Genomic DNA, 19,501 nt, shown 5'->3' on the forward strand with positions numbered 1-19,501 from the left:
TGTAAGAACTGCCGAGATGAACTTCAAATGTTTGACGAGGTGGTACGCCACCCCAGATAAAATGGCAAAATTCAGAGGGGGAGAGTCAGAGAAATGCTGGATAGGTTGTGAGTCAAGGGGAACAATGGCACACCTATGGTGGGACTGCCTGAAAATTAAAGCTTATTGGAAAAAAATCTTGGCCCTGATAAAGGTAATAACAAAAAAAGAATTGGAAGATAACCCATGGGTAGTGCTCTTTCATGGGGGGGAGACTCCAGAGAAGGAATACAAGGATTCACTGATCCCTCATTTATTGAACGCAGCGAAAAGATTGATTCCCCTTAAATGGAGAGACGCGAAAAGTCCGCAAATGTGGGAGTGGATTGACTCCGTAGAGGACACTTATAGGAGAGAGAAATTAAAATACGGAAGCTATAAACACAAAGTAGGGGAAAAGGATATATGGGTACCCTGGATGGAATTTAAAAAATCCTGGAGGTTCGCAGAAAACCTGAGAGAGGAATAGGAACGCATTTTTTCAATTAAGGGAAGGAATTCTTACAGTGGAGTCGTGGGATGGTCAAGGGAGGGGGTGGGTAGGGGGGGGGGAGGGGGCATTTAGTTGGGGAGGGGGGAGATGGGGTGCTGGGTTTTTCTTTGTCACGCAGATAAAACCTTTTAAATAGTTCCGTACTTACTATAAAAGAGTGAGTTCTAAACGGTGAAAAAAAAAAAAAAAAAAAAAAAAAAGAGATGAAAATATAAAAATAAACAAATAAATAAAATATAAATAACAAGTATAAAAAATTGCAAGAGAAATGCACCACAAATGATGCTAAACCTGATGTAGAGACGGAATTATGAATAAAATCATGAGCAAGTCTCTCGCTGCGGTGAAGTCTGAAGTGGCAAAAAAAAAAAAAAAAAAAAAAAAAAACCAAATGACTTATTGGGATTTTGTTTTACCAAAGACATGTAGCACAATACATTTTGGCCTCAATAATATGAAGAAATGTCATTTAAAAACATTTTTTTTATTGTTTTGTTTTTTTATTAGATACGTTTTATAGCAGAAGGTAAAAAATATAATTTTTTTTTCAAAACTGTCAGTCTTTTTTTTCATTTATATAATAAGCAATAAAAAAACTCAGTGGTGATCAAATACCACCATTTGTGTGAAAAAAATGATATACCGTATTTATCGGCATATAACACACACCCTAACTTTAAAGCGGGGGTTCACCCGTACATAAGACTTTTTCCCCTTAGATGGATGCTCGTTTTGTCTAGGGGAATCGGCTAGTTGTTTTAAAATATGACCTGTACTTACCGTTTTCGAGATGCATCTTCTCCGCCGCTTCCGGGTATGGGCTGCGGGACTGGGCGTTCCTATTTTGATTGACAGTCTTCCGAGAGGCTTCCGACGGTCGCATCCATCGCGTCACGATTTTCCGAAAGAAGCCGAACGTCGGTGCGCAGGCGCAGTATAGAGCCGCACCGACGTTCGGCTTCTTTCGGCTACGAGTGACGTGATGGATGCGACCGTCGGAAGCCTCTCGGAAGACTGTCAATCAAGAAGGAACGCCCGCTCCCGAAGACCCATACCCGGAAGCGACGGAGAAGATGCATCTCGTAAACGGTAAGTACAGCTCATATTTTAAAACAACTAGCCGATTCCCCTAGACCGAACGAGCAGGAATCTAAGGGGAAAAATTGTTTTATGGGTGAACTCCCGCTTTAAGAGTGAAGTTTCAGGGGAAAAAAATTCCATAGCCCCCTGCCTATAACACGCAGACACAGTTTACCCTCTATTTTCAGGGTAAAAAAGTGAGTGTTATACGCCGATAAATACAGTAAATTAATTTTGCCTACAGTTTTGCATGAACACACAATTAGCAGTTAACCACTTAAGCCCCAGACCAATATGCAGCTAAATGCCCAGAGGTGTTTTTACAATTTGGCACTGCGCTGCTTTAACTGATAATTGCGCGGTCATGCAATTTTGTACCGAAACAAAATTTGTGTCCTTTTCTTCCCACAAATAGAGCTTTCTTTTGGTGGTATTTGATCACCTCTGCGGTTTTTATTTTTTGTGCTATAAACAAAAATAGAGGGACAATTTTGAAAAAAATGCAATATTTTTTACTTTTTTCTATAATAAATATCCCCCAAAAATATATAAAAAAACATTTTTTTTCCTCAGTTTAGGCCAATATGTATTCGTCTACATATTTTTGGTAAAAAAAAAACGCAATAAGCGTTTATCGGTTGGTTTGCGCAAAATTTATAGCGTTTACAAAATAGGGGATAGTTTTAATGCATTTTTATTAATTATTATTTTTTTACTACTAATGGCGGCGATCAGCGTTTTTTTTTTTTCGTGACTGCGACATTATGGCGGACACTTCGGACAATTTTGACACATTTTTGGGACCATTGTCATTTTCACAGCAAAAAATGCATTTAAATTGCATTGTTTATTGTGAAAATGACAGTTGCAGTTTGGGAGTTAACCACAGGGGGCGCTGAAGGATTTTTTTTTCACCTAGTGTGTGTTTACAACTGTAAGGGGGTGTGGCTGTAGGTCTGACGTCATCGATTGTGCCTATAAAAGGGATGACACGATCGATGCAGCCGCCACAGTGAAGCACGGGGAAGCCGTGTTTACATACGGCTCTCCCCGTTCTTCAGCTCCGGGGAGCGATCGCGAGGGGGCGGCTAGAAACGAATAGCCGCGCCCTCATCCCGGATCGCTCCCTGACGATTTCCGACCGCCGCATGTACCGGGGGGGGGTCCCGATCGGACCCCCGACCCACGTCTAGGCATTCTGCCGACGTATATGTACATGCGGCGGTCGTTAAGCGGTTAAAGTATATCAGAAAATGACCTGGTCATGAAGGGGTTAAGATCTTCCAGAGCCTAAAGTGGAGTTCCACCCAAAAATGGACCAAAGTGCTGGTGACCCCCTGACATGCCACATTTGGCATGTAATTTTTTTGGGGGAGGAGCAGTTACCATGTTTTTAGAGGCACCCAGCTCCCACTTCCTCCCATGGTGCCTCAGCACCGGAAGGAAGATCACCTCTTCCCCCTACATCCCTGCAATCTTCTGGGACCCGTCGCAGGTCCCAGAAGATTGCCTAGCCATTCACAGCGCACAGCATGGCTCGCGCATAAACAGCGCGCACCTGGCTGTTAGAATGCCAGCAGAGAGGAGGGGGAGAGGAGCAGGGATTCGTGCGCCTGCATCGCTGGAACGCAGGACAGACGAGTGTCTGATTATTAAAAGTCAGCAGCTACACTTTTTTGTAGCTGCTCACTTTTAAATGGGTGGAACTCCGCTTTAAATGGTTAATCTTCAGGTAGAAACCTGTAGCATTTAGCAGAAATTACACATTTCCTTGTAGATGAGCACTATTATATGTATGAATTGCTGAGATCAAGTGCCAGAGCAACAACATGATAGGGCCATTTTCGTAAATAAAGAAAATATGGGTACCATTACGCGATGGGCCAAAAGCATATAATTGCTATAAAGCTGTTGATGGGTTAACATTTCTCAGCAATGGTCCATAAAAAAATAAAACTTTTCTATTTTTTTACTTGCCTTCTGTACATTGATTATAAAAGTCATAGATGCTGAATGCGCCACACTACCAAGACTTTTTTTTTGGTGACCTCTAATTATTTTCCCTAAATAACCATTTGCATTGTTTTCCTTGACCTTGAGACCATTTTCCTGCACCTTCAAAAGAGAGAGCAGTTGCCATGGCAATTTAAAAAATGTGCACCATAAGAAGAATGCAATCTTTTTTCACTGTGTTACAGCTGCATGGCCGGGCAAATATACGACACGTGGATCGACTTCTCTCTTCAACTTCAGAGCATGGATGAGCCATGGGAAGTCAATACACATGAAATGGTGTATAATGACTTTTTTTCTACCTCTCACTCTTACAATGTACAGTCCCTGAACTGATTGTGTTTCAAATAATTGCCTATATTTCCATATCTGGAGCCTGGACAAAAAATTCCTTTATGTTCAAGAATGTCTAATATTTATATTAAAACCGTGAACTGTGTACAAATTGTTCTAGTGTGGACAAGGTAGTGAGCAACCCCCCCCCCCCCTTGCTGATGAGTGCTAGAGTAGACACCATTGTATCCCTACACCAGGATAAGCCTCAAGCCTGGGTTATAAACCTTAAGGAACATGGAATTGAGATCTTGGACAGTGTCTCTGAACTGTTTGATACATTTGCGGAACTGACGATCCCTATTGAACATCTCGTTGGAGTCAGCTCTGCATAACCTTCGCCTTGTCTGGAGGCTTGTCGAATAGTATCATTTTGATTTTCACAGGTAGCGTATGGGCACTGAATGGAGTGATACCACACTGTAGTACTGGTTCTGAACAGTTAAAGGATGAGTTGGCTTGTGTTGAATTTGGAAACCAATAAGTGAGCTGACTATGCTAGCTACCCAGATTGATCTCAGGGAGTAAAAACAAGATGGGATATTACTGTTCCTCCAGAATCTCCTGCTTACAATGAGCCCAACACCACCCTAACCCGCTGGTACTCCTGAACCAGTGCAGCTGGGCATTTCTCGACTAGTCCTGACTCCTGGAGAGCACCTGAGGCTCCAATTTTCTTCCTCTACTGTGGGCCCCTGGGTCATTTCCTCTTGAATTGTCCTGTTAGGCCAACCTAGTTTACTATCACCCCAATATCTTCTTCCACTCTTATGTCATTATCATTATAGTATTTGCAGGGGCCCCGAAAAGACTGCTAAAGTTATAGCTATTATTGATTCAACTACACATGCTTGCTTCTTGGTTGTGTCATACACTCATTATTGGTTAGTCACATGCCCGATAAAGGGGTCCTGCGAGGCTCCAAAATGTTGCTTCCTTTACAAAGATGTGATAGCTGAATAAAGCTTGGGACCCATTCTGGAGATCTGTGGTGTGCTGGTGACCTTTTCGCTACACTCATTAATGTGAATCATGCGCTGACAATCTGGTTAGCCGATAGTTCAGCCAATAAAACTGGGATTGGTAAACAAGAAACCAATCCACTTTAAATATGTCTCTCCAGATCACCAGAAGTACCTTTACTTTGATGCGATCCCTTCATCCCTGTTCCCTCTAATCCTGGGAATACCCTGGTTGCAGACCCCTAATCCCTGTATCAACTGGTCACCTGAAGAGGTGGTTTTCTATTCGGACTATTGATGCCAGTTTTGCGTGTCCAGCAAGGAAGCCTCCTTTGCATTGTGGGTAGAACCAGGCAGGATAAGGGCCAAATTACACAGCACAAGCACTGTGCTGTTTTACATGCTTTAAAGGAACAGGATCCATTTTTCTTTTTAGGGGTACAACAACTTTTATTTGGTCCGTCGCCACTCTGATTTGCTTCTACATGAAGGATTTTTTTTTTGTCTCCACAGACCTTGGGCAACTCTCCTTAGTGCTTGCTGTAATGTTCAGCTGCTGGGCATTTTGGCATTGCCAAAACACAAAATTTACAAACCTTCTTGGGCTGGATCTTGTCAGGATTGTAAAGCCTTTGTCTAATTCTTTACCATCTGTACTACAGAACCAAGCCATGGGGGATTCTCAGGCCCTTCCCTATTCCATCCTGCCCTTGGAGTATGCTGGAAATTGAGCTTCCACTCTCTGAAAGGGACAATTCTATTTTAGGCATGGTGGACCAGCTTACCAAAATGGTTCATTTTCTCTCAATGAAGGGTGCTCCTTCGGCTTTAGCCACAGCAGATGTTTTCATTTGAGAAGTGGTGAGGCTTCATGGTGTTCCTTTAGTTTACATTAAGATTCTGAGAAGAGCTGTGCAAAAAGTTGAAGATCCGTTCTTCCCTGTCCTCTGGCTACCAACTACAAACGAATGGACAGACTAATGCCGCGTATACACGGTCTGACTTTTGACCGGGCAAAACTCTGTCGGAATTTCCAAATAAAAAATAGAGAACCTGCTCTCTATCTAAAGTCCGCCGGAAAAAATCCGATGGGGCATATACACCGTTGGAATATCCGATGGAAAGCTCCCATCGGAAATTCCGACTGTGTGTACGCGGCATAAGAATACCAGAACAAAACTCTAGAATATTACCTTAGATGCTTTGTCTCCACTACACAGGACAACTGTTCCTCATAATGTCCGAATTTGCTTATAACAATTATACACATGCAGTCACTTTCAATCATCCTTCTTTTCCATTATGAGCATTATTGCACAGCTCTGCCAAAGTGCTCTTCTGAGTCTGCTGTGACTGAAGTTCAAGAACATCCTGCATTCCTGGCCTTGAATCTGGAAACAATTCAGATATTTCAGATGGATCTAAAGCTCGGACAGAAGCTGACAAGAATTTTTTTTTTTTTTTTTTATCTTAATAGCTTCCTTTACCTTAATGCAGTGCTGTTTTCATGTCCTCATTGTTTGTTTTTGCTCTCAAGTTGCTGTAATTCTTCTCTGATCTCCACACTTCCTGGTTGTCTGTTTCCTGATCACCACAGTGCTGGGAGCTTCTCTCTGTGGTCACTAATCAAGGAGGTGTGATTACTGTGTGTCTAAAACCCCACAGCACCAATCAGTTTTGTTTTCCAAACCATCACTGCCCTGTATTGGCTCTGTGGCTCTGTACAGCAGAGAGGCAGGAAACAACATGCAAAAACGAAACTAGAAACTACAGGTACATTAGATGATTGATTTTTATCTATTTTTAATCGTTTTTAAAAGGAATCAGTTAACTCAATACCCTGTAAACAGTCATTTCAGCAAAAACATTTTTTTAATTTACAACTCCTTTAAAGCTATGATTCTCTTCCAGGAAGCTAGATCTTAAATTCATTGGATCATTTCCAGTTCTCCAGAACATTTCCAAAAAAAAAAAATCATCAATCCGGTAGCAGTTGAATTTATCTGTCCAGATTTGCTGAAGGTTCACATGGTATTTTCTCACTACTTGTCTGAAATCTGTAACTTCAGACACCCCTTCCTGGCAGATCTGTTCTTCTGCTGCGTCCATTTCTTGTGGATGATACAGAGGGGTTTGGGTTTGAAACAGTCATGGATTCTTGCTGGGTTGCCAGATACCTGCAGTTAGTAAGTGGAAGGGGTTTGGCACAGTAGAAAATTCTTGGGAACCTGTAAGCCATGTCCATGCATTTGGAGGCTGTCTGTAAAGGAAGTGGGGTGAGGGTGGGGTAGGGTCATGGCACTCCCAGAATCCCTGGCAGGACTTCCAATGGCACTCCCAGAATCCCTGGCAGGACTTCCAACAGCACTCCCAGAATCCCTGCCAGGACTTGCAATGGCACTCCCAGAATCCCTGCCAGGACTTCCAATGGCACTCCCAGAATCCCTGCCAGGACTTCCAATGGCACTCCCAGAATCCCTGCCAGGACTTCCAATGGCACTCCCAGAATCCCTGCCAGGACTTCCAATGGCACTCCCAGAATCTCTGCCAGGACTTCCAATGGCACTCCCAGAATCCCTGCCAGGACTTCCAATGGCACTCCCAGAATCCCTGCCAGGACTTCCAATGGCACTCCCAGAATCCCTGCCAGGACTTCCAATGGCACTCCCAGAATCTCTGCCAGGACTTCCAATTGCACTCTCAGAATCCCTGCCAGGACTTCCAATGGCACTCCCAGAATCTCTGCCATTCTACGTAGACTCATCCCCTTCATCCCGGAAGAAGACAGAGCTGTAGTGGTTGGAACTATCATCAACTCACGACTCGACTACGCAAATTCCCTCTATTTAGGACTACCGAAATACCAGATGTCACGTCTACAAGTCGTCCAGAACACGGCAGCCAGACTGGTAACAGGTAAAAAGCCGTGGGAATCAGTCTCCCCGGCCTTGAGATCCCTCCTGGCTGCCCGTACAGGACAGGGTGACATTCAAGACACTCTGCCTCACCCACAAATGTATACAGGGAAACGCTCCCCAATACTTAAGCGAGAAAATAAAACCCTACGTCACCAAGCGCGTGCTCCGATCAACCAACCAAAACCTTCTCCAAATTCCTAAATCCCGCTACAAATCGAAGGGAGAACGCAGATTTTCGGTCCAAGGACCTCGGCTCTGGAATGCTCTACCCACTACCATCCGCTTGGAGGAAAACCATCAGGCCTTTAGGAAAAAACTAAAGACCAACCTCTTCTGAAGGACCGGTACGACTCTGGATGTCAAGCGCCTTGAGGCGATTAAGTTCGCATTTGCTGCGCTATATAAGTCACTCACTCACTCACTCACTCACTCACTCAATGGCACTCCCAGAATCCCTGCCAGGACTTAAGAGTTCCCTGAAACAACACTGGCCATGTCACAGGCCGAAGGACAGCAAAATAGGTTTATTGCTTAATTACAGTAGCAGAAAGTCATGTCACTGGCCTGGCTGTGCTTTCTGGCAGGGCTTTGTAAATCTCAGGACTTGATGGACAGAAACTCAAATCCTTTGGCAGGTAAAACAGTACCCATGTTAAAGTGGTTCTCTAGGCAAGCTATTCATTAAAGTGGTTGTAAACCCACAATTTTTGACTTTGCCTACAGGTAAGCCTATAATAAGGCTTACCTGTAGGTATAAAGAATATCTCCTAAACCTGTACGGTTTTGGAGATATTCCCCTCGCAATGCTCCGCTGATTGCAGTGGCGCATGCGCAGGGGGGATCCTCGGCTGAAGAGCCGGCGCGCCGGAATGAAATCTCCCGAGCGCATGCGCGGGAGTGAAGTCATCGCTGCTCCAGCCAATCACAGCGCTGGAGCGGCGATACCCGGAAGACACGCTCGGCTCGACGTGGACCAGGTAAGTTCCCTACACCTCGTTCCGAGGTAAGTATTTCATAATGAGCTAATATGCGGTGCATACTAGCTCATTATGGCTTTTGCCTTGCAGGTGTAAAAAAAAAAAATGCATATGCAGGTTTACAACCGCGTTAAGGTAAAACGCCTTCTGTGTGCAGCTCTTACCTGAACCCAATGTAGATCCGCCGCTGTGCCCAAGCTTTCTTTCTGTTCTCTTTCTTTTCTCTTTTTCTTTTCTTTTTCTTTTCTTTTTCTTTCTTATACTATTTCCACAGCCGATTTCCGAATTTTCGTCTGAAAATTCCCAAAGTGACAAACTCCAAAATATTTTTCGTACGGGAACAGAACGAGCGATTTTTGTTTTAATGTATATTGTTTTCATACTATTTTTCGTACAAGAAAAATCTGAAAAGAAAGACTGCGCATGATCAGAGACAATGAACAGCAACAGAAAAAAAGCCTTTTTCATACGAGAACTTTCGTACAAATTTTCACTCATCGGTTCCCATTTGCTGTGAAACAACGAGGAAAATCAGACGATCGTTCGCTCGATTTTCTTATAGCGTGACTGTGTTCCCCACATTACATTGTTTTTTTTTGGCATAGGTTTATTAACTTCTAAGCATGGGATTCTGAGTCATGTCACTTTTACACGTTCCAGCTGGTTCATACCCCCTCTAGTGGTTAAAGTTCAGAATGAACTATGGACACGCTTTTATTACATGCCAGCATGATCTTTCAGATGACTATTTTTAACTTCACCTCTAAGTCATAAGCTTCTCTGGAATCAGATTGTTTGAAATGCCAGACAGATTACAGCGGTGCTGGCCACACTTGGTCCAGAGTTGGATTTACATCAAATTACATAATCTTAAAGTAATATTAAACCCTCAGCATTTTTAGTTTTAAGTGGAAGTAAACTCCAGGGCATACTTTATACCTATAGGTAAACCTATAATAAGGCTTGCCTATAGGTGCTGTAAATATCTCCTAAACCTACTCCATGCCATTCCTTCAGATATTTGTGGAGTGAATGATGGCCCCCCTGCGCATGCGTGTGAGTGACGTCATCGCGGCTTCGGCCAGTCGCACAACTAGAGTCCACAGACCCAGAAGGAAGACAAGTGAAGATGAACGATGTGATGTAATCGCTGGAAGGCTTTGTTTGCAGGGAAGTTTCACATAATGTGCTAGTATGTGATGCGCACTAGCACATTATGCCTTTACTTCGCAGGTCTGAAACTTAGTGGGCCGGATTCAGAAAGAAAATACGATGGCGTATCTCTGAGTCCGGCCGTCGTATCTATGCGCCTGATTCATAGAATCAGGTTACGCATAGATATGCCTAAGATCCGACAGGTGTAAGTGACTTACACCGTCGGATCTTAGGCTGCAATTCCAGGCCGGCCGCTAGGTGGCGCTTCCGTATCTTTTATGCGTCGAATATGCAAATGAGCATTTACGCCGATTCAGAAATGAACGAACGCCCGGCGCTTTTTTTTACGTTAGTTTGCGTTCGGCTTTTTCCGGCGGAAAGTTACCCCTGCTATAGGAGGGGTAAGTGCGGCGTATAATATGTTAAGTATGGTCGTCGTTCCCCGAGTTTTGAATTTTTTACGTAGTTTGCGTAAGTCGTTTGCGAATACGGCCGGGACGCGCCTGATTTAAATTCTACACGCCCCCTAGCCGCGGAATTTGAATTCCGCCGGGGGATTTACGATATGACGCCGCAACTTTAGAGGCAAGTGCTTTCTGAATACAGCACTTGCCTCAAAAACTTGCGCCGGCGGATCGTAAATCCGCTAACCTATCTGAATCTAGCCCATTGTTACAATTCATACCCTTGCACTTGCATTGTCCAGCTTTGTAAATATTTCTGGCTCCTGCTTTTCTCTGTGCTGCTTCCCTTAACTGAGCTCTTCACAGGAAAGCATGCACAGTGCAGTTTCCAATCTGTACATTTGGAGGAGGGAAGAGGAAGGGAGTGCCTTGCCATCCTGGGCTATGGGGCTGTGTGTTTCTATTGATGCACCCAATGTGGGGACACATCTTTAGTCCCTGCGTGCAAGGGAGTCTCCAAAGGATGCTGCAAGAAAAAGGATCCACACTGAAACGGCAAACAAAAGTGAAATTTTGTCATATATGAGAAGGTTTATATATAAAATAGTTATATTTAATGCTGTATTATCTTTGCATATTCTGTCTGTCTCTGGATCCTGCAAGTTGGAGGTGGGAGACCATCTGACAATTGTTGCTGTGCCAGCTGAGCTCAGGCTGATTGCACACACTGCTGGGCTCAATTCACAAAGCTAACGCACTAGGATTTGTTTTGAATGTGACCGATTTGACCGAGCATATGCAATAATATAATAGAATTAGATATTCCATTAACAGAACATGTACAATAGTATAGTAGAAACAGGCGTAATCATTCAGGAAAGTGACTCTCTGGCCTCGTACACACGATAGGTTAACCAGAGGATAACGGTCTGATGGACCGTTTTCATCGGTCCAAACCGATCGTGTGTGGGCCCCATAGGTTATTTAACCTTCGGTTAAAAAAACGCCAACTTGCTTTAAAATTTAACCGATGGATTGGTAACCGATAGGTCAAAACCGATCGTTAGTAGGCACAACCATCGGTTAAAAATCCACGCATGCTCAGAATCAAGTCGACGCATGCTTGGAAGCATTGAACTTCGTTTTTTTCAGCACGTGTTTTACGTCACCGTGTTCTGACACAATCGTTTTTTTAACCGACGGTGTGTAGGCGCGACGGACCATCAGTCAGCTTCATCGGTTAACCTATGACAACTGTCCTTTAGACCATTCTCATCGGATGGACTGATCGTGTGTACGGTGCTTTATGAATGAAAATAGATAACCTAGCAGATTGTAGGATAAGATTATGTAACAGGAAGTGTCATAATCGTAGCTTCATGGCAGCTATTTGACGACAAGTATCTGAGAAATTAAGTTGATTGAAATAATATAATATAATTATGTCATCTATGAAGAGAATAGAATTGAATGAACTTATAAAGAAATATAAAGTTAATGGGGGTTATTTACAAAAGGCAAATCCACTTTACACTACAAGTGCGAAGTGCAGTTGCTGTAGATCCTTTTTTTTTTTTTTACTTGCATTCCTCTTTAACCACATCCCTCCATCCGGGTGGACGTCATATGACGTCCTGCGTACCCGGCGATTTAGGGCACGCGCCGCTGGCGACGCTCGTGGCCCGGCAGCCGCGATTGCCGCCGGGTGCCCGTGATTGTCGGTAATCACGGCAGGAGTGTGGATCTGTGTGTGTAAACACACAGATCCACCTTCTGTCAGCGGTGAGGAGACCAATGTGTGTTCCCAGTACAGAGGAACACACATCGGTCTCCTCCCCTTGAGAGTCCCCTCCCCCCTACAGTTATAACACATCTTAGGGAACATATTAACCCCTTCCTCCCCCCCCCCCCTAGTGGCTAACCCCTTCCCTGCCAGTCACATTTACACAGTAATCAATGCATATTTATAGCATTAATCGCTGTATAAATGTGAATGGTTCCAAAAACGTGTCAAAAGTGTCCGGTGTGTTCGCCGCAATGTCACGGTGACAGCAAAAAAATCACAAATCGCCACCAATACTAGTAAAAAAATTAATAAAATAAAAATGCCATAAATCTATCACCTATTTTGTAGACACTATAACTTTTGCGCAAACCAATCAATATATGATTATTGCGATTTTTTTTTTTAACAAAAATATGTAGAAGAATACGTATCGGCCTAAACTGAGGAAAAAAAATGTTTTTTTAAAAAAAAAATTGTGATATTTATTAAATAAAAAAGTAAAAAATATTGATTTTTTTTTAAAATTGTCGCTCTTCTTTTGTTTATAGCGCAAAAAATAAAAACCGCAGAGATGATCAAATACCACCAAAAGAAAGCTCTATTTGTGGGAACAGAATTATAAAAAAAATGTTTGGGTACAGTGTAGCACGACCGCGCAATTGTCAGTCAAAGTGCTGAAAGCTGAAAATTGGCTTGGGCAGGAAGGGTGCGTAAGTGCCCGGTATGGAAGTGGTTAAATTGTCATTAAGTACCAACGCACCAGCGGAAATTAAAAAAACGAGTAATTCAAATCAATATTTTATTTCAGGCACCGCACAGGAGCTCTAAATGTTTCTGACATCCTGACAAGTTTTGACAATACCGGAAATGTGTGTAAGTTCTGTTTTCATTGTTCCCGTTTAATATCCCTGTGCATTGTTTTCCCGCGATGCCGATTTCCATGACAAAAGTGTGAAAATTGTTGTGATATTTTGACGATATTTAATTGTTTTCCTAGTGCGGCAGGCACTGCGGGCTTCATGTAATCCCGGCTCTTTTCACTCAGCAATTATGAATGATCTGCATACGTTTTGACAGGCTTGGTAACTGCGAGGGGAAGGCAGCTGGTACATTCAAATAGATTAGGCCGCAGAAAGCCTTATGGAATGAGAAGCTAAAGCCTGCTAACTGAATACACTCAAAACAGTTTGTACGCCTGGGGGAGAAAGCTTTATGAATGGCAAATTTTATCTGCAAGGTCAAATAAGAGGCAGATGTGCTAAGCTTTGTAGAAATATGTCTACGTTTAGAACCCGCGTTTCTCAAAACTAGGGGAATTCCTTGCTTTGAGGAGAGGAACCGACTTGTGACTGGAGCAAAAAAAAAATGTGGGAAGAATGACAGTGACATGGCAACAAATAGTAATTATTTAGCACATTTCACCATGTGTGCCAAACCAGCCTATTCTTCAACCCTTTCACTGCCAAGGACGGGTTCTAAACGTCACGGATGTTCCTCTCCTAGCTGGCCAATGTCGTATACAATATTTCAAAGCAAAAAATGATTGTTTTTAATTTTTGGTGGTCTCAGTGATGTTGCCAAATTACATCTACCGATATCATAAATAGTCACTATTTTGTTAAAGCGGAGGTTTACCCTAAAAAAACAAGTTTCTACCATGTCATCCAGCAAAGTAGCGTGAGCTACAGTATGCCTTTATTTTTATTTTTTTGCGTCGTACTCACAGTTTAATCCCTTAGTTACGTTTCAGACTCCCCGCGGGGAATAGGCGTTCCTATGCAGAGGGGAACATGATTGACGGCCGGCTATGGCGCGTCACGCTTCCCGAAAATAGCCGGAGTAGGACTCGGCTCTTCATGGCGCTATACGGCGCCTGCGCACAGACTAGGAGCTGACTGCGCAGGCGCCGTGAAGAGCCAAGTCCTCTTTTGGCTATTTTCAGGAAGCGTGACGTGCCATATTCGGCCGTCAATCATGTTCCCCTCTGCCTAGGAACGCCCATTCCCCGTGGGGAGTCTGAAACTTAACTACGGGATTAAACTGTGAGTACGGCGCAAAAAAATAAAATAAAGGCATACTGTAGCTCGCGCTAGTATGCTGGATGGCATGGTAGAATTTTTTTTTTTTTTTTTAGGGTGAACCCCCGCTATATGATTCATATTAAAGGAAGATTATTTATAATAAAGTCACAAGAAAATTAAAACCAACACCTAATCTAATTAAAATGGAGTTCCGGCGAAAAAAATAATAATTAAAAGTTGGCAGCTACAAATACTGCAGCTGCTGACTTTTAGTATATGGACACTTACCTGTCCTGGGCGCCCACAATGTCGGCACCCGAAGCCAAACTGTCCCTCGGCTCTCGGGTTGAGGCGCTGCCATCTTCGGTAAGTGTAGCCTTGCGTTTCCCTACTGCGCATGTGTGAGTCACGCTGCACGATCCCACTGGTCCCTGCTGTGTTCTGGCTGGAACCTGTGTGTCTCCCAGAAGACAGCACAGGGGGGACAGAGAAGGCGCCGTACGTGGCGAGCTATACCCGAAAGTGGGAGCAAGTACATGGATTATATAGGTATCTGCTCTTCCTCCCCCCTGAAAGGTGCCAAATGTGACACCGAAGGGGGGGGAGGAGGAATCCGAACAGTGGAAGTTCCATTTTTGGGTGGATCTCAGCTTTAAAGTGACAGCAGGGACCATTCAGATCGCGCAGCGTGACTCGCGCATGCGCAGTAGGGAACCTGGTAGTGAAGCCGCAAGGCTTCACTTCCTGATTTCCTTACCGAAGATGGTGGCGGCAGCATCCGAGAACCAAGGGACAGATTGGCTTTGGGTGCCGACATCGCGGGCGTCCTGGACAGGTAAGTGTCTATATTTGAAAAGGTGTTTTTTGTTTTTTTTGTTTTTTAAACAAAAGTGGAGTTACGCTTTAATTAAAGTTATAGTTCGTATTTCTCACATGACAAATTTCCTTTTAACCCTCTTGCTACTGTAGAGTAACCCAATGTTTTTTTTTTTTAAATATTACAGTTTTTTCATTTACTGAAATGTTATTGACATTTTTTGTAATAGAAAAGAGAAATAGAAGCAGTACATAATTGAAATAGAATCATACTTTCAGATCTGGTATGGATATTGTGGGGAACCCCCACACCAAAATGAAAAAAAGTTGCGTGGGGTCCCCCCATAATCCACACCAGACCTTTTATCAAAAGGAAAGTGATTAGGTTTGACCTCATATTATATGGTTTTGTTAAATCTAAAGAAAAATTGTACAAGAAAAATGTATAATGTATGGACAGCCATACATATACCCAGTGAAGTGACTATCCTCCTACATACGTTATACCTGTTTATCCTCAGTTTTCTCTTCTTTACATCCATTCAAAGGGAAGAATTTATAAAGTTGGATTTAAGCATAAAAAAAAAAAAGATACACAACAAAATTGAATAAACTACAAATTTTATTGAGCAATAGGCTCAGAATATACAAGCATAAACATCCTAAGTTACTATCCCCAAAAATTCTAACAACCACCTGAACCCCCCCTAAAAACATTCTCCCAGACTGGAACCATGGGCCACCCTTGCCAAAGGGGTAATGGATGCAGTCCCAGGCCGGAGCTGAGCCCACTCTCCCCTAAAAAAAAAAAAAAAAAAAAAACTCCCCCCACACGCCAGGGGACCCTAGACCACCCCACCAGGTAGCACTCGTTAACAAGTGCGGTGCTCCACCTTAAAGCCACAGTGGGTGAATGAGACACCTGCCCAAGAATATATCAAGCTTGTCTGAGCTGTCATAAAAAAGAGGGCGGATAGCTGAAGTCACACTCTGCAGACCTCAGTGAGAAGAGCTCTGAGAGCTGATTGGAGGGATGGGACACAGGAACAGAGCTGAGGGTGTCAAAAACAGGCTGTGTGCTGGAGCTCCCTTCCGTCACCTTTTTTCTCTTGCCATTAGGGAAATTTGTCAGGAGTGACACACTATAGAGGGATATGCTTTATTTCATGCCTGGGGTTTACAACCACTTTAGGAAACATAACCAGACAACTAACTAATTAAATTTTAATTTTTTTCAAATAATTTTCCAATATACATGTAGTTAAGTGGACAGACACCTCCTCATGCTTATCCTGGGCATTGCCGTGGTCAACCAATCCCATTTATTCACAATATAATAACGGTTACTCAGTCCGGTGAATATCCACGGGAACAGAGGAAAAATCTGAAAGGGTATACTGAGCCAAGTGGCCTCCGCTTTATCCAGGCTCAACATTGCGCTACGCTGTGCCAACCTGATCATTTCATGCAACATTTGGGCATTGCTGGCCCATTCATTTCATAGTTTCTCCAAATTCGAAGCCTGCTTGGGAAATGTGGTCTGGACGGAATAACACACAGCCACTGGTTTCTTCTACCTCCTGTGTGAGCGTAGCATGGAATGTGTGATGTCATTTGTACCACTAATCTCTTCAAAAGTAGCAGTCTGCGTTGCCTTTATAGCAGTCCATTGGGTCCAAACAGGGACTGAAAGATGGCAGATGGTAAATAAGTATTTGATAATAATCATGGGCCGATACAGGCTTATTTAAAGTGTTACTAAACCCACAACAGTAAAATGAGTCTGTATTTGCAGTAAAGCATGCTTGTTATACTCACGGGGGAACCTAAGGGGTTAATCCTCCATATTGTGTAAAAGGGCTGGTTGATCCTGTCTTCTCTGATCCTCCGCCTTCTTTTTCTGTCCCAATTCATCTCCTGATAGAACAGAGCCTTGGAGACACTCTGCACATGCTGTTTGGTGTGTATTGCTACAGAGTTGTATTTTTATGTTTTTTTTTTTTTTTTGGGAGAGCATGTGATCAGCACAGGGCCAATCAGCACTGTCCAGACAGAGGGTCAGGGGTAATGCAATCTCATAGAACAGTCAGGGGAGAATGAAAACTCCTCCTACAAGCTTTAACCGCTTGCCAATGGCAAGGCGGCTCTCCTGTGCAAAATTACGTACCTGCATGTGATTTTGCACCTCCAGGTATGGGGCGCGCCACCAGCGGCTGCTTCCGCTGTGATTGGACACTGCGGGAGCCAGTCAGCAGGTCTAACGGACGAGACCACCGATCGTTTGGGACACAGGCAGAACGATGGTCTGTGAGAAGGGAATACTATGATCCTGTTTTCCTACAAAGCAGGAACACAGATCTCTGCTTTTATCACTGTACAACCACCCCAACACAGCAAGCACTACCTCGGAACACATTTAACCCTTTGATCGCCTCTGATGTTTTCCCCTTTCCCAGCCAGTGTCATTAGTACAGTGACCGTGCATCATAATATATATATTTTTTTTAGCACTGATCACGGTAATAAGGTCACTGGTCCCCAAAAAAGTGTCAGCGTCAAAATTTGTCCACCACAATTTTGTCTGAAAATTGCCCAAAAATTTTCAACAAGCAAGCAAATGGAACAAGCCTGCCCTTTTATTGTACAAAGCACAGGTTTTTAATGTGCATCGTTACAATCTTGGACACTGTAAGGGGCTGCCACTTGCATCTTAACAACTGATGATGTAATTGGTTGATAAGGAGGACTTGAGGGGCCTGCATCCTTGCTATCCCCTCTCCTACCCCTCTCCTACCCCTCTCTTACCCCTCTCCATCAGCACTGGGGTCACTTTATCTGAGTGAGGGAGAAGAGGAACTCTGGAATACCAGTCAGTATCAGTGTGCAAAGCAAGCTATCGCTTGTGAAACGCATCTACCATTGCCTTTATTTGTCTGACCCTTTTGACAATAAAGATGACATCAAGATAAGTTGGAGTTCCAGTGTGCGACCAATTTCTTGTTTTATGTGCAAAGGTGTATTGACTTTGCAAGAATAAATCGCCTGTAATGATGAGGGTCCTACATGTGTGGATGTTGCTGCGTTATGTAAGTCTTTTCATTTAGTTCTTTACATTTTATAAAGGGGTGCCTTGAGATTATGCAGAATTTTAAAGGGTGTCTGTTTTTTTTTTCAGATTGGTAGAGCAGCTGTCATTTTGTCCATTGTAGGTTCTCTTTCATGAAAATTAAAAGGATAACTTGTTGCAATAGGCAATGCAGAAATGCCAAGCATTTTTATAACACATTCTTAAAGCAGAGGTTCACCCAAAAACACAACTATGTACCATCCAAACTAGCATACTAGCATCAGCTACAGTATGCCTTTTTTTTTTTGCGCTGTACTTACGGTTTAATACGTAAGTTTCGTTTCAGACCCCCGCGGGGATTAGGCGTTCCTATGAAGAGTGGAACATGATTGAGTAGGACTCGGCTCTTCACGGCGCTATACGGCGCCTGCGCACAGACTAGGAGCTGACTGCGCAGGCGCCGTATATGTCCGCGTCCTATTTCGGCTTTTTTCGGAAGGCATGACGTGCCATAGCTGGACGTCAATCATGTACCCCTCTTCATAGGAACGCCCATTTCCCGGCCGGAGTCTGAAACGAAAGTTACGGATTAAACCGTAAGTACAGCGTAAAAAAAAAAAAAGGCATACTATAGCTGACGCTAGTATGCTCGTTTGTATGGTAGATAAAGAACATTTATTTTTTTTAGGGTGAACCCCCGCTTTAACCACTTAAGGACCGCTTCATGTAAATATACGTCAGCAGAATGGCACGGACAGGCACATGCACGTACCTATACGTCCTCTGCTTGTCGTGGGTCGGGGGTCCGATCGGGACCCCCCCCCGGTACATGCGGCTGTCCTTAAGCCTCGGGGAGCGTTCCGGGACGACGGCGCGGCTATTCGTTTATAGCCCCCCCGGAGCTGAAGAACGGGGAGAGCCGTATGTAAACACGGCTTCCCCGTGCTTCACTATGGCGGCGCATCGATTGAGTGATCCCTTTTATTAGGGAGACTCGATCGATGATGTCAGTCCTACAGCCACACCCCCCTACAGTTGTAAACACACACAAAGTGAACACTAAATGTTACAGCGCCCCCTGTGTTTAACTCCCAAACTGCAACTGTCATTTTCACAATAAACAATGCAATTTAAATGCATTTTTTGCTGTGAAAATTACAATGGTCCCAAAAATGTGTCAACATTGTCCGAAGTGTCCGCCATAATGTCGCAGTCACGAAAAAAAATCACTGATCGCCGCCATTAGTAGTAAAAAAATAAAAAAAATAAAAATGCAATAAAACTATCCCCTATTTTGTAAATGCTATAAATTTTGCGCAAAGCAACCGATAAACGATTATTGCGATTTTTTTTTACCAAAAATAGGTAGAAGAATACGTATCGGCCTAAACTGAGGAAAAAAAAAATTATATATGTTTTTGGGGGATATTTATTATA

At 43.4% G+C, this 19,501-nt stretch overlaps 1 protein-coding gene across 2 annotated transcripts in view; it reads left to right on the top strand.

Annotated features, from left to right (window-relative positions):
* CAMKMT (calmodulin-lysine N-methyltransferase) overlaps window positions 1–19,501 on the top strand; it is a 596,098-nt gene that overhangs the window by 23,692 nt on the left and 552,905 nt on the right. For both annotated transcript variants that reach the window (XM_040351550.1, XM_040351549.1), the window contains exon 3: window positions 12,969–13,033. In XM_040351550.1, the coding sequence (XP_040207484.1) occupies window positions 12,969–13,033 (65 nt within the window). The remainder of the gene's footprint in view (window positions 1–12,968; window positions 13,034–19,501) is intronic.

This window comes from Rana temporaria, chromosome 4 (genome assembly GCF_905171775.1).
Source record: "Rana temporaria chromosome 4, aRanTem1.1, whole genome shotgun sequence".
Classification (NCBI taxonomy): domain Eukaryota; kingdom Metazoa; phylum Chordata; class Amphibia; order Anura; family Ranidae; genus Rana; species Rana temporaria.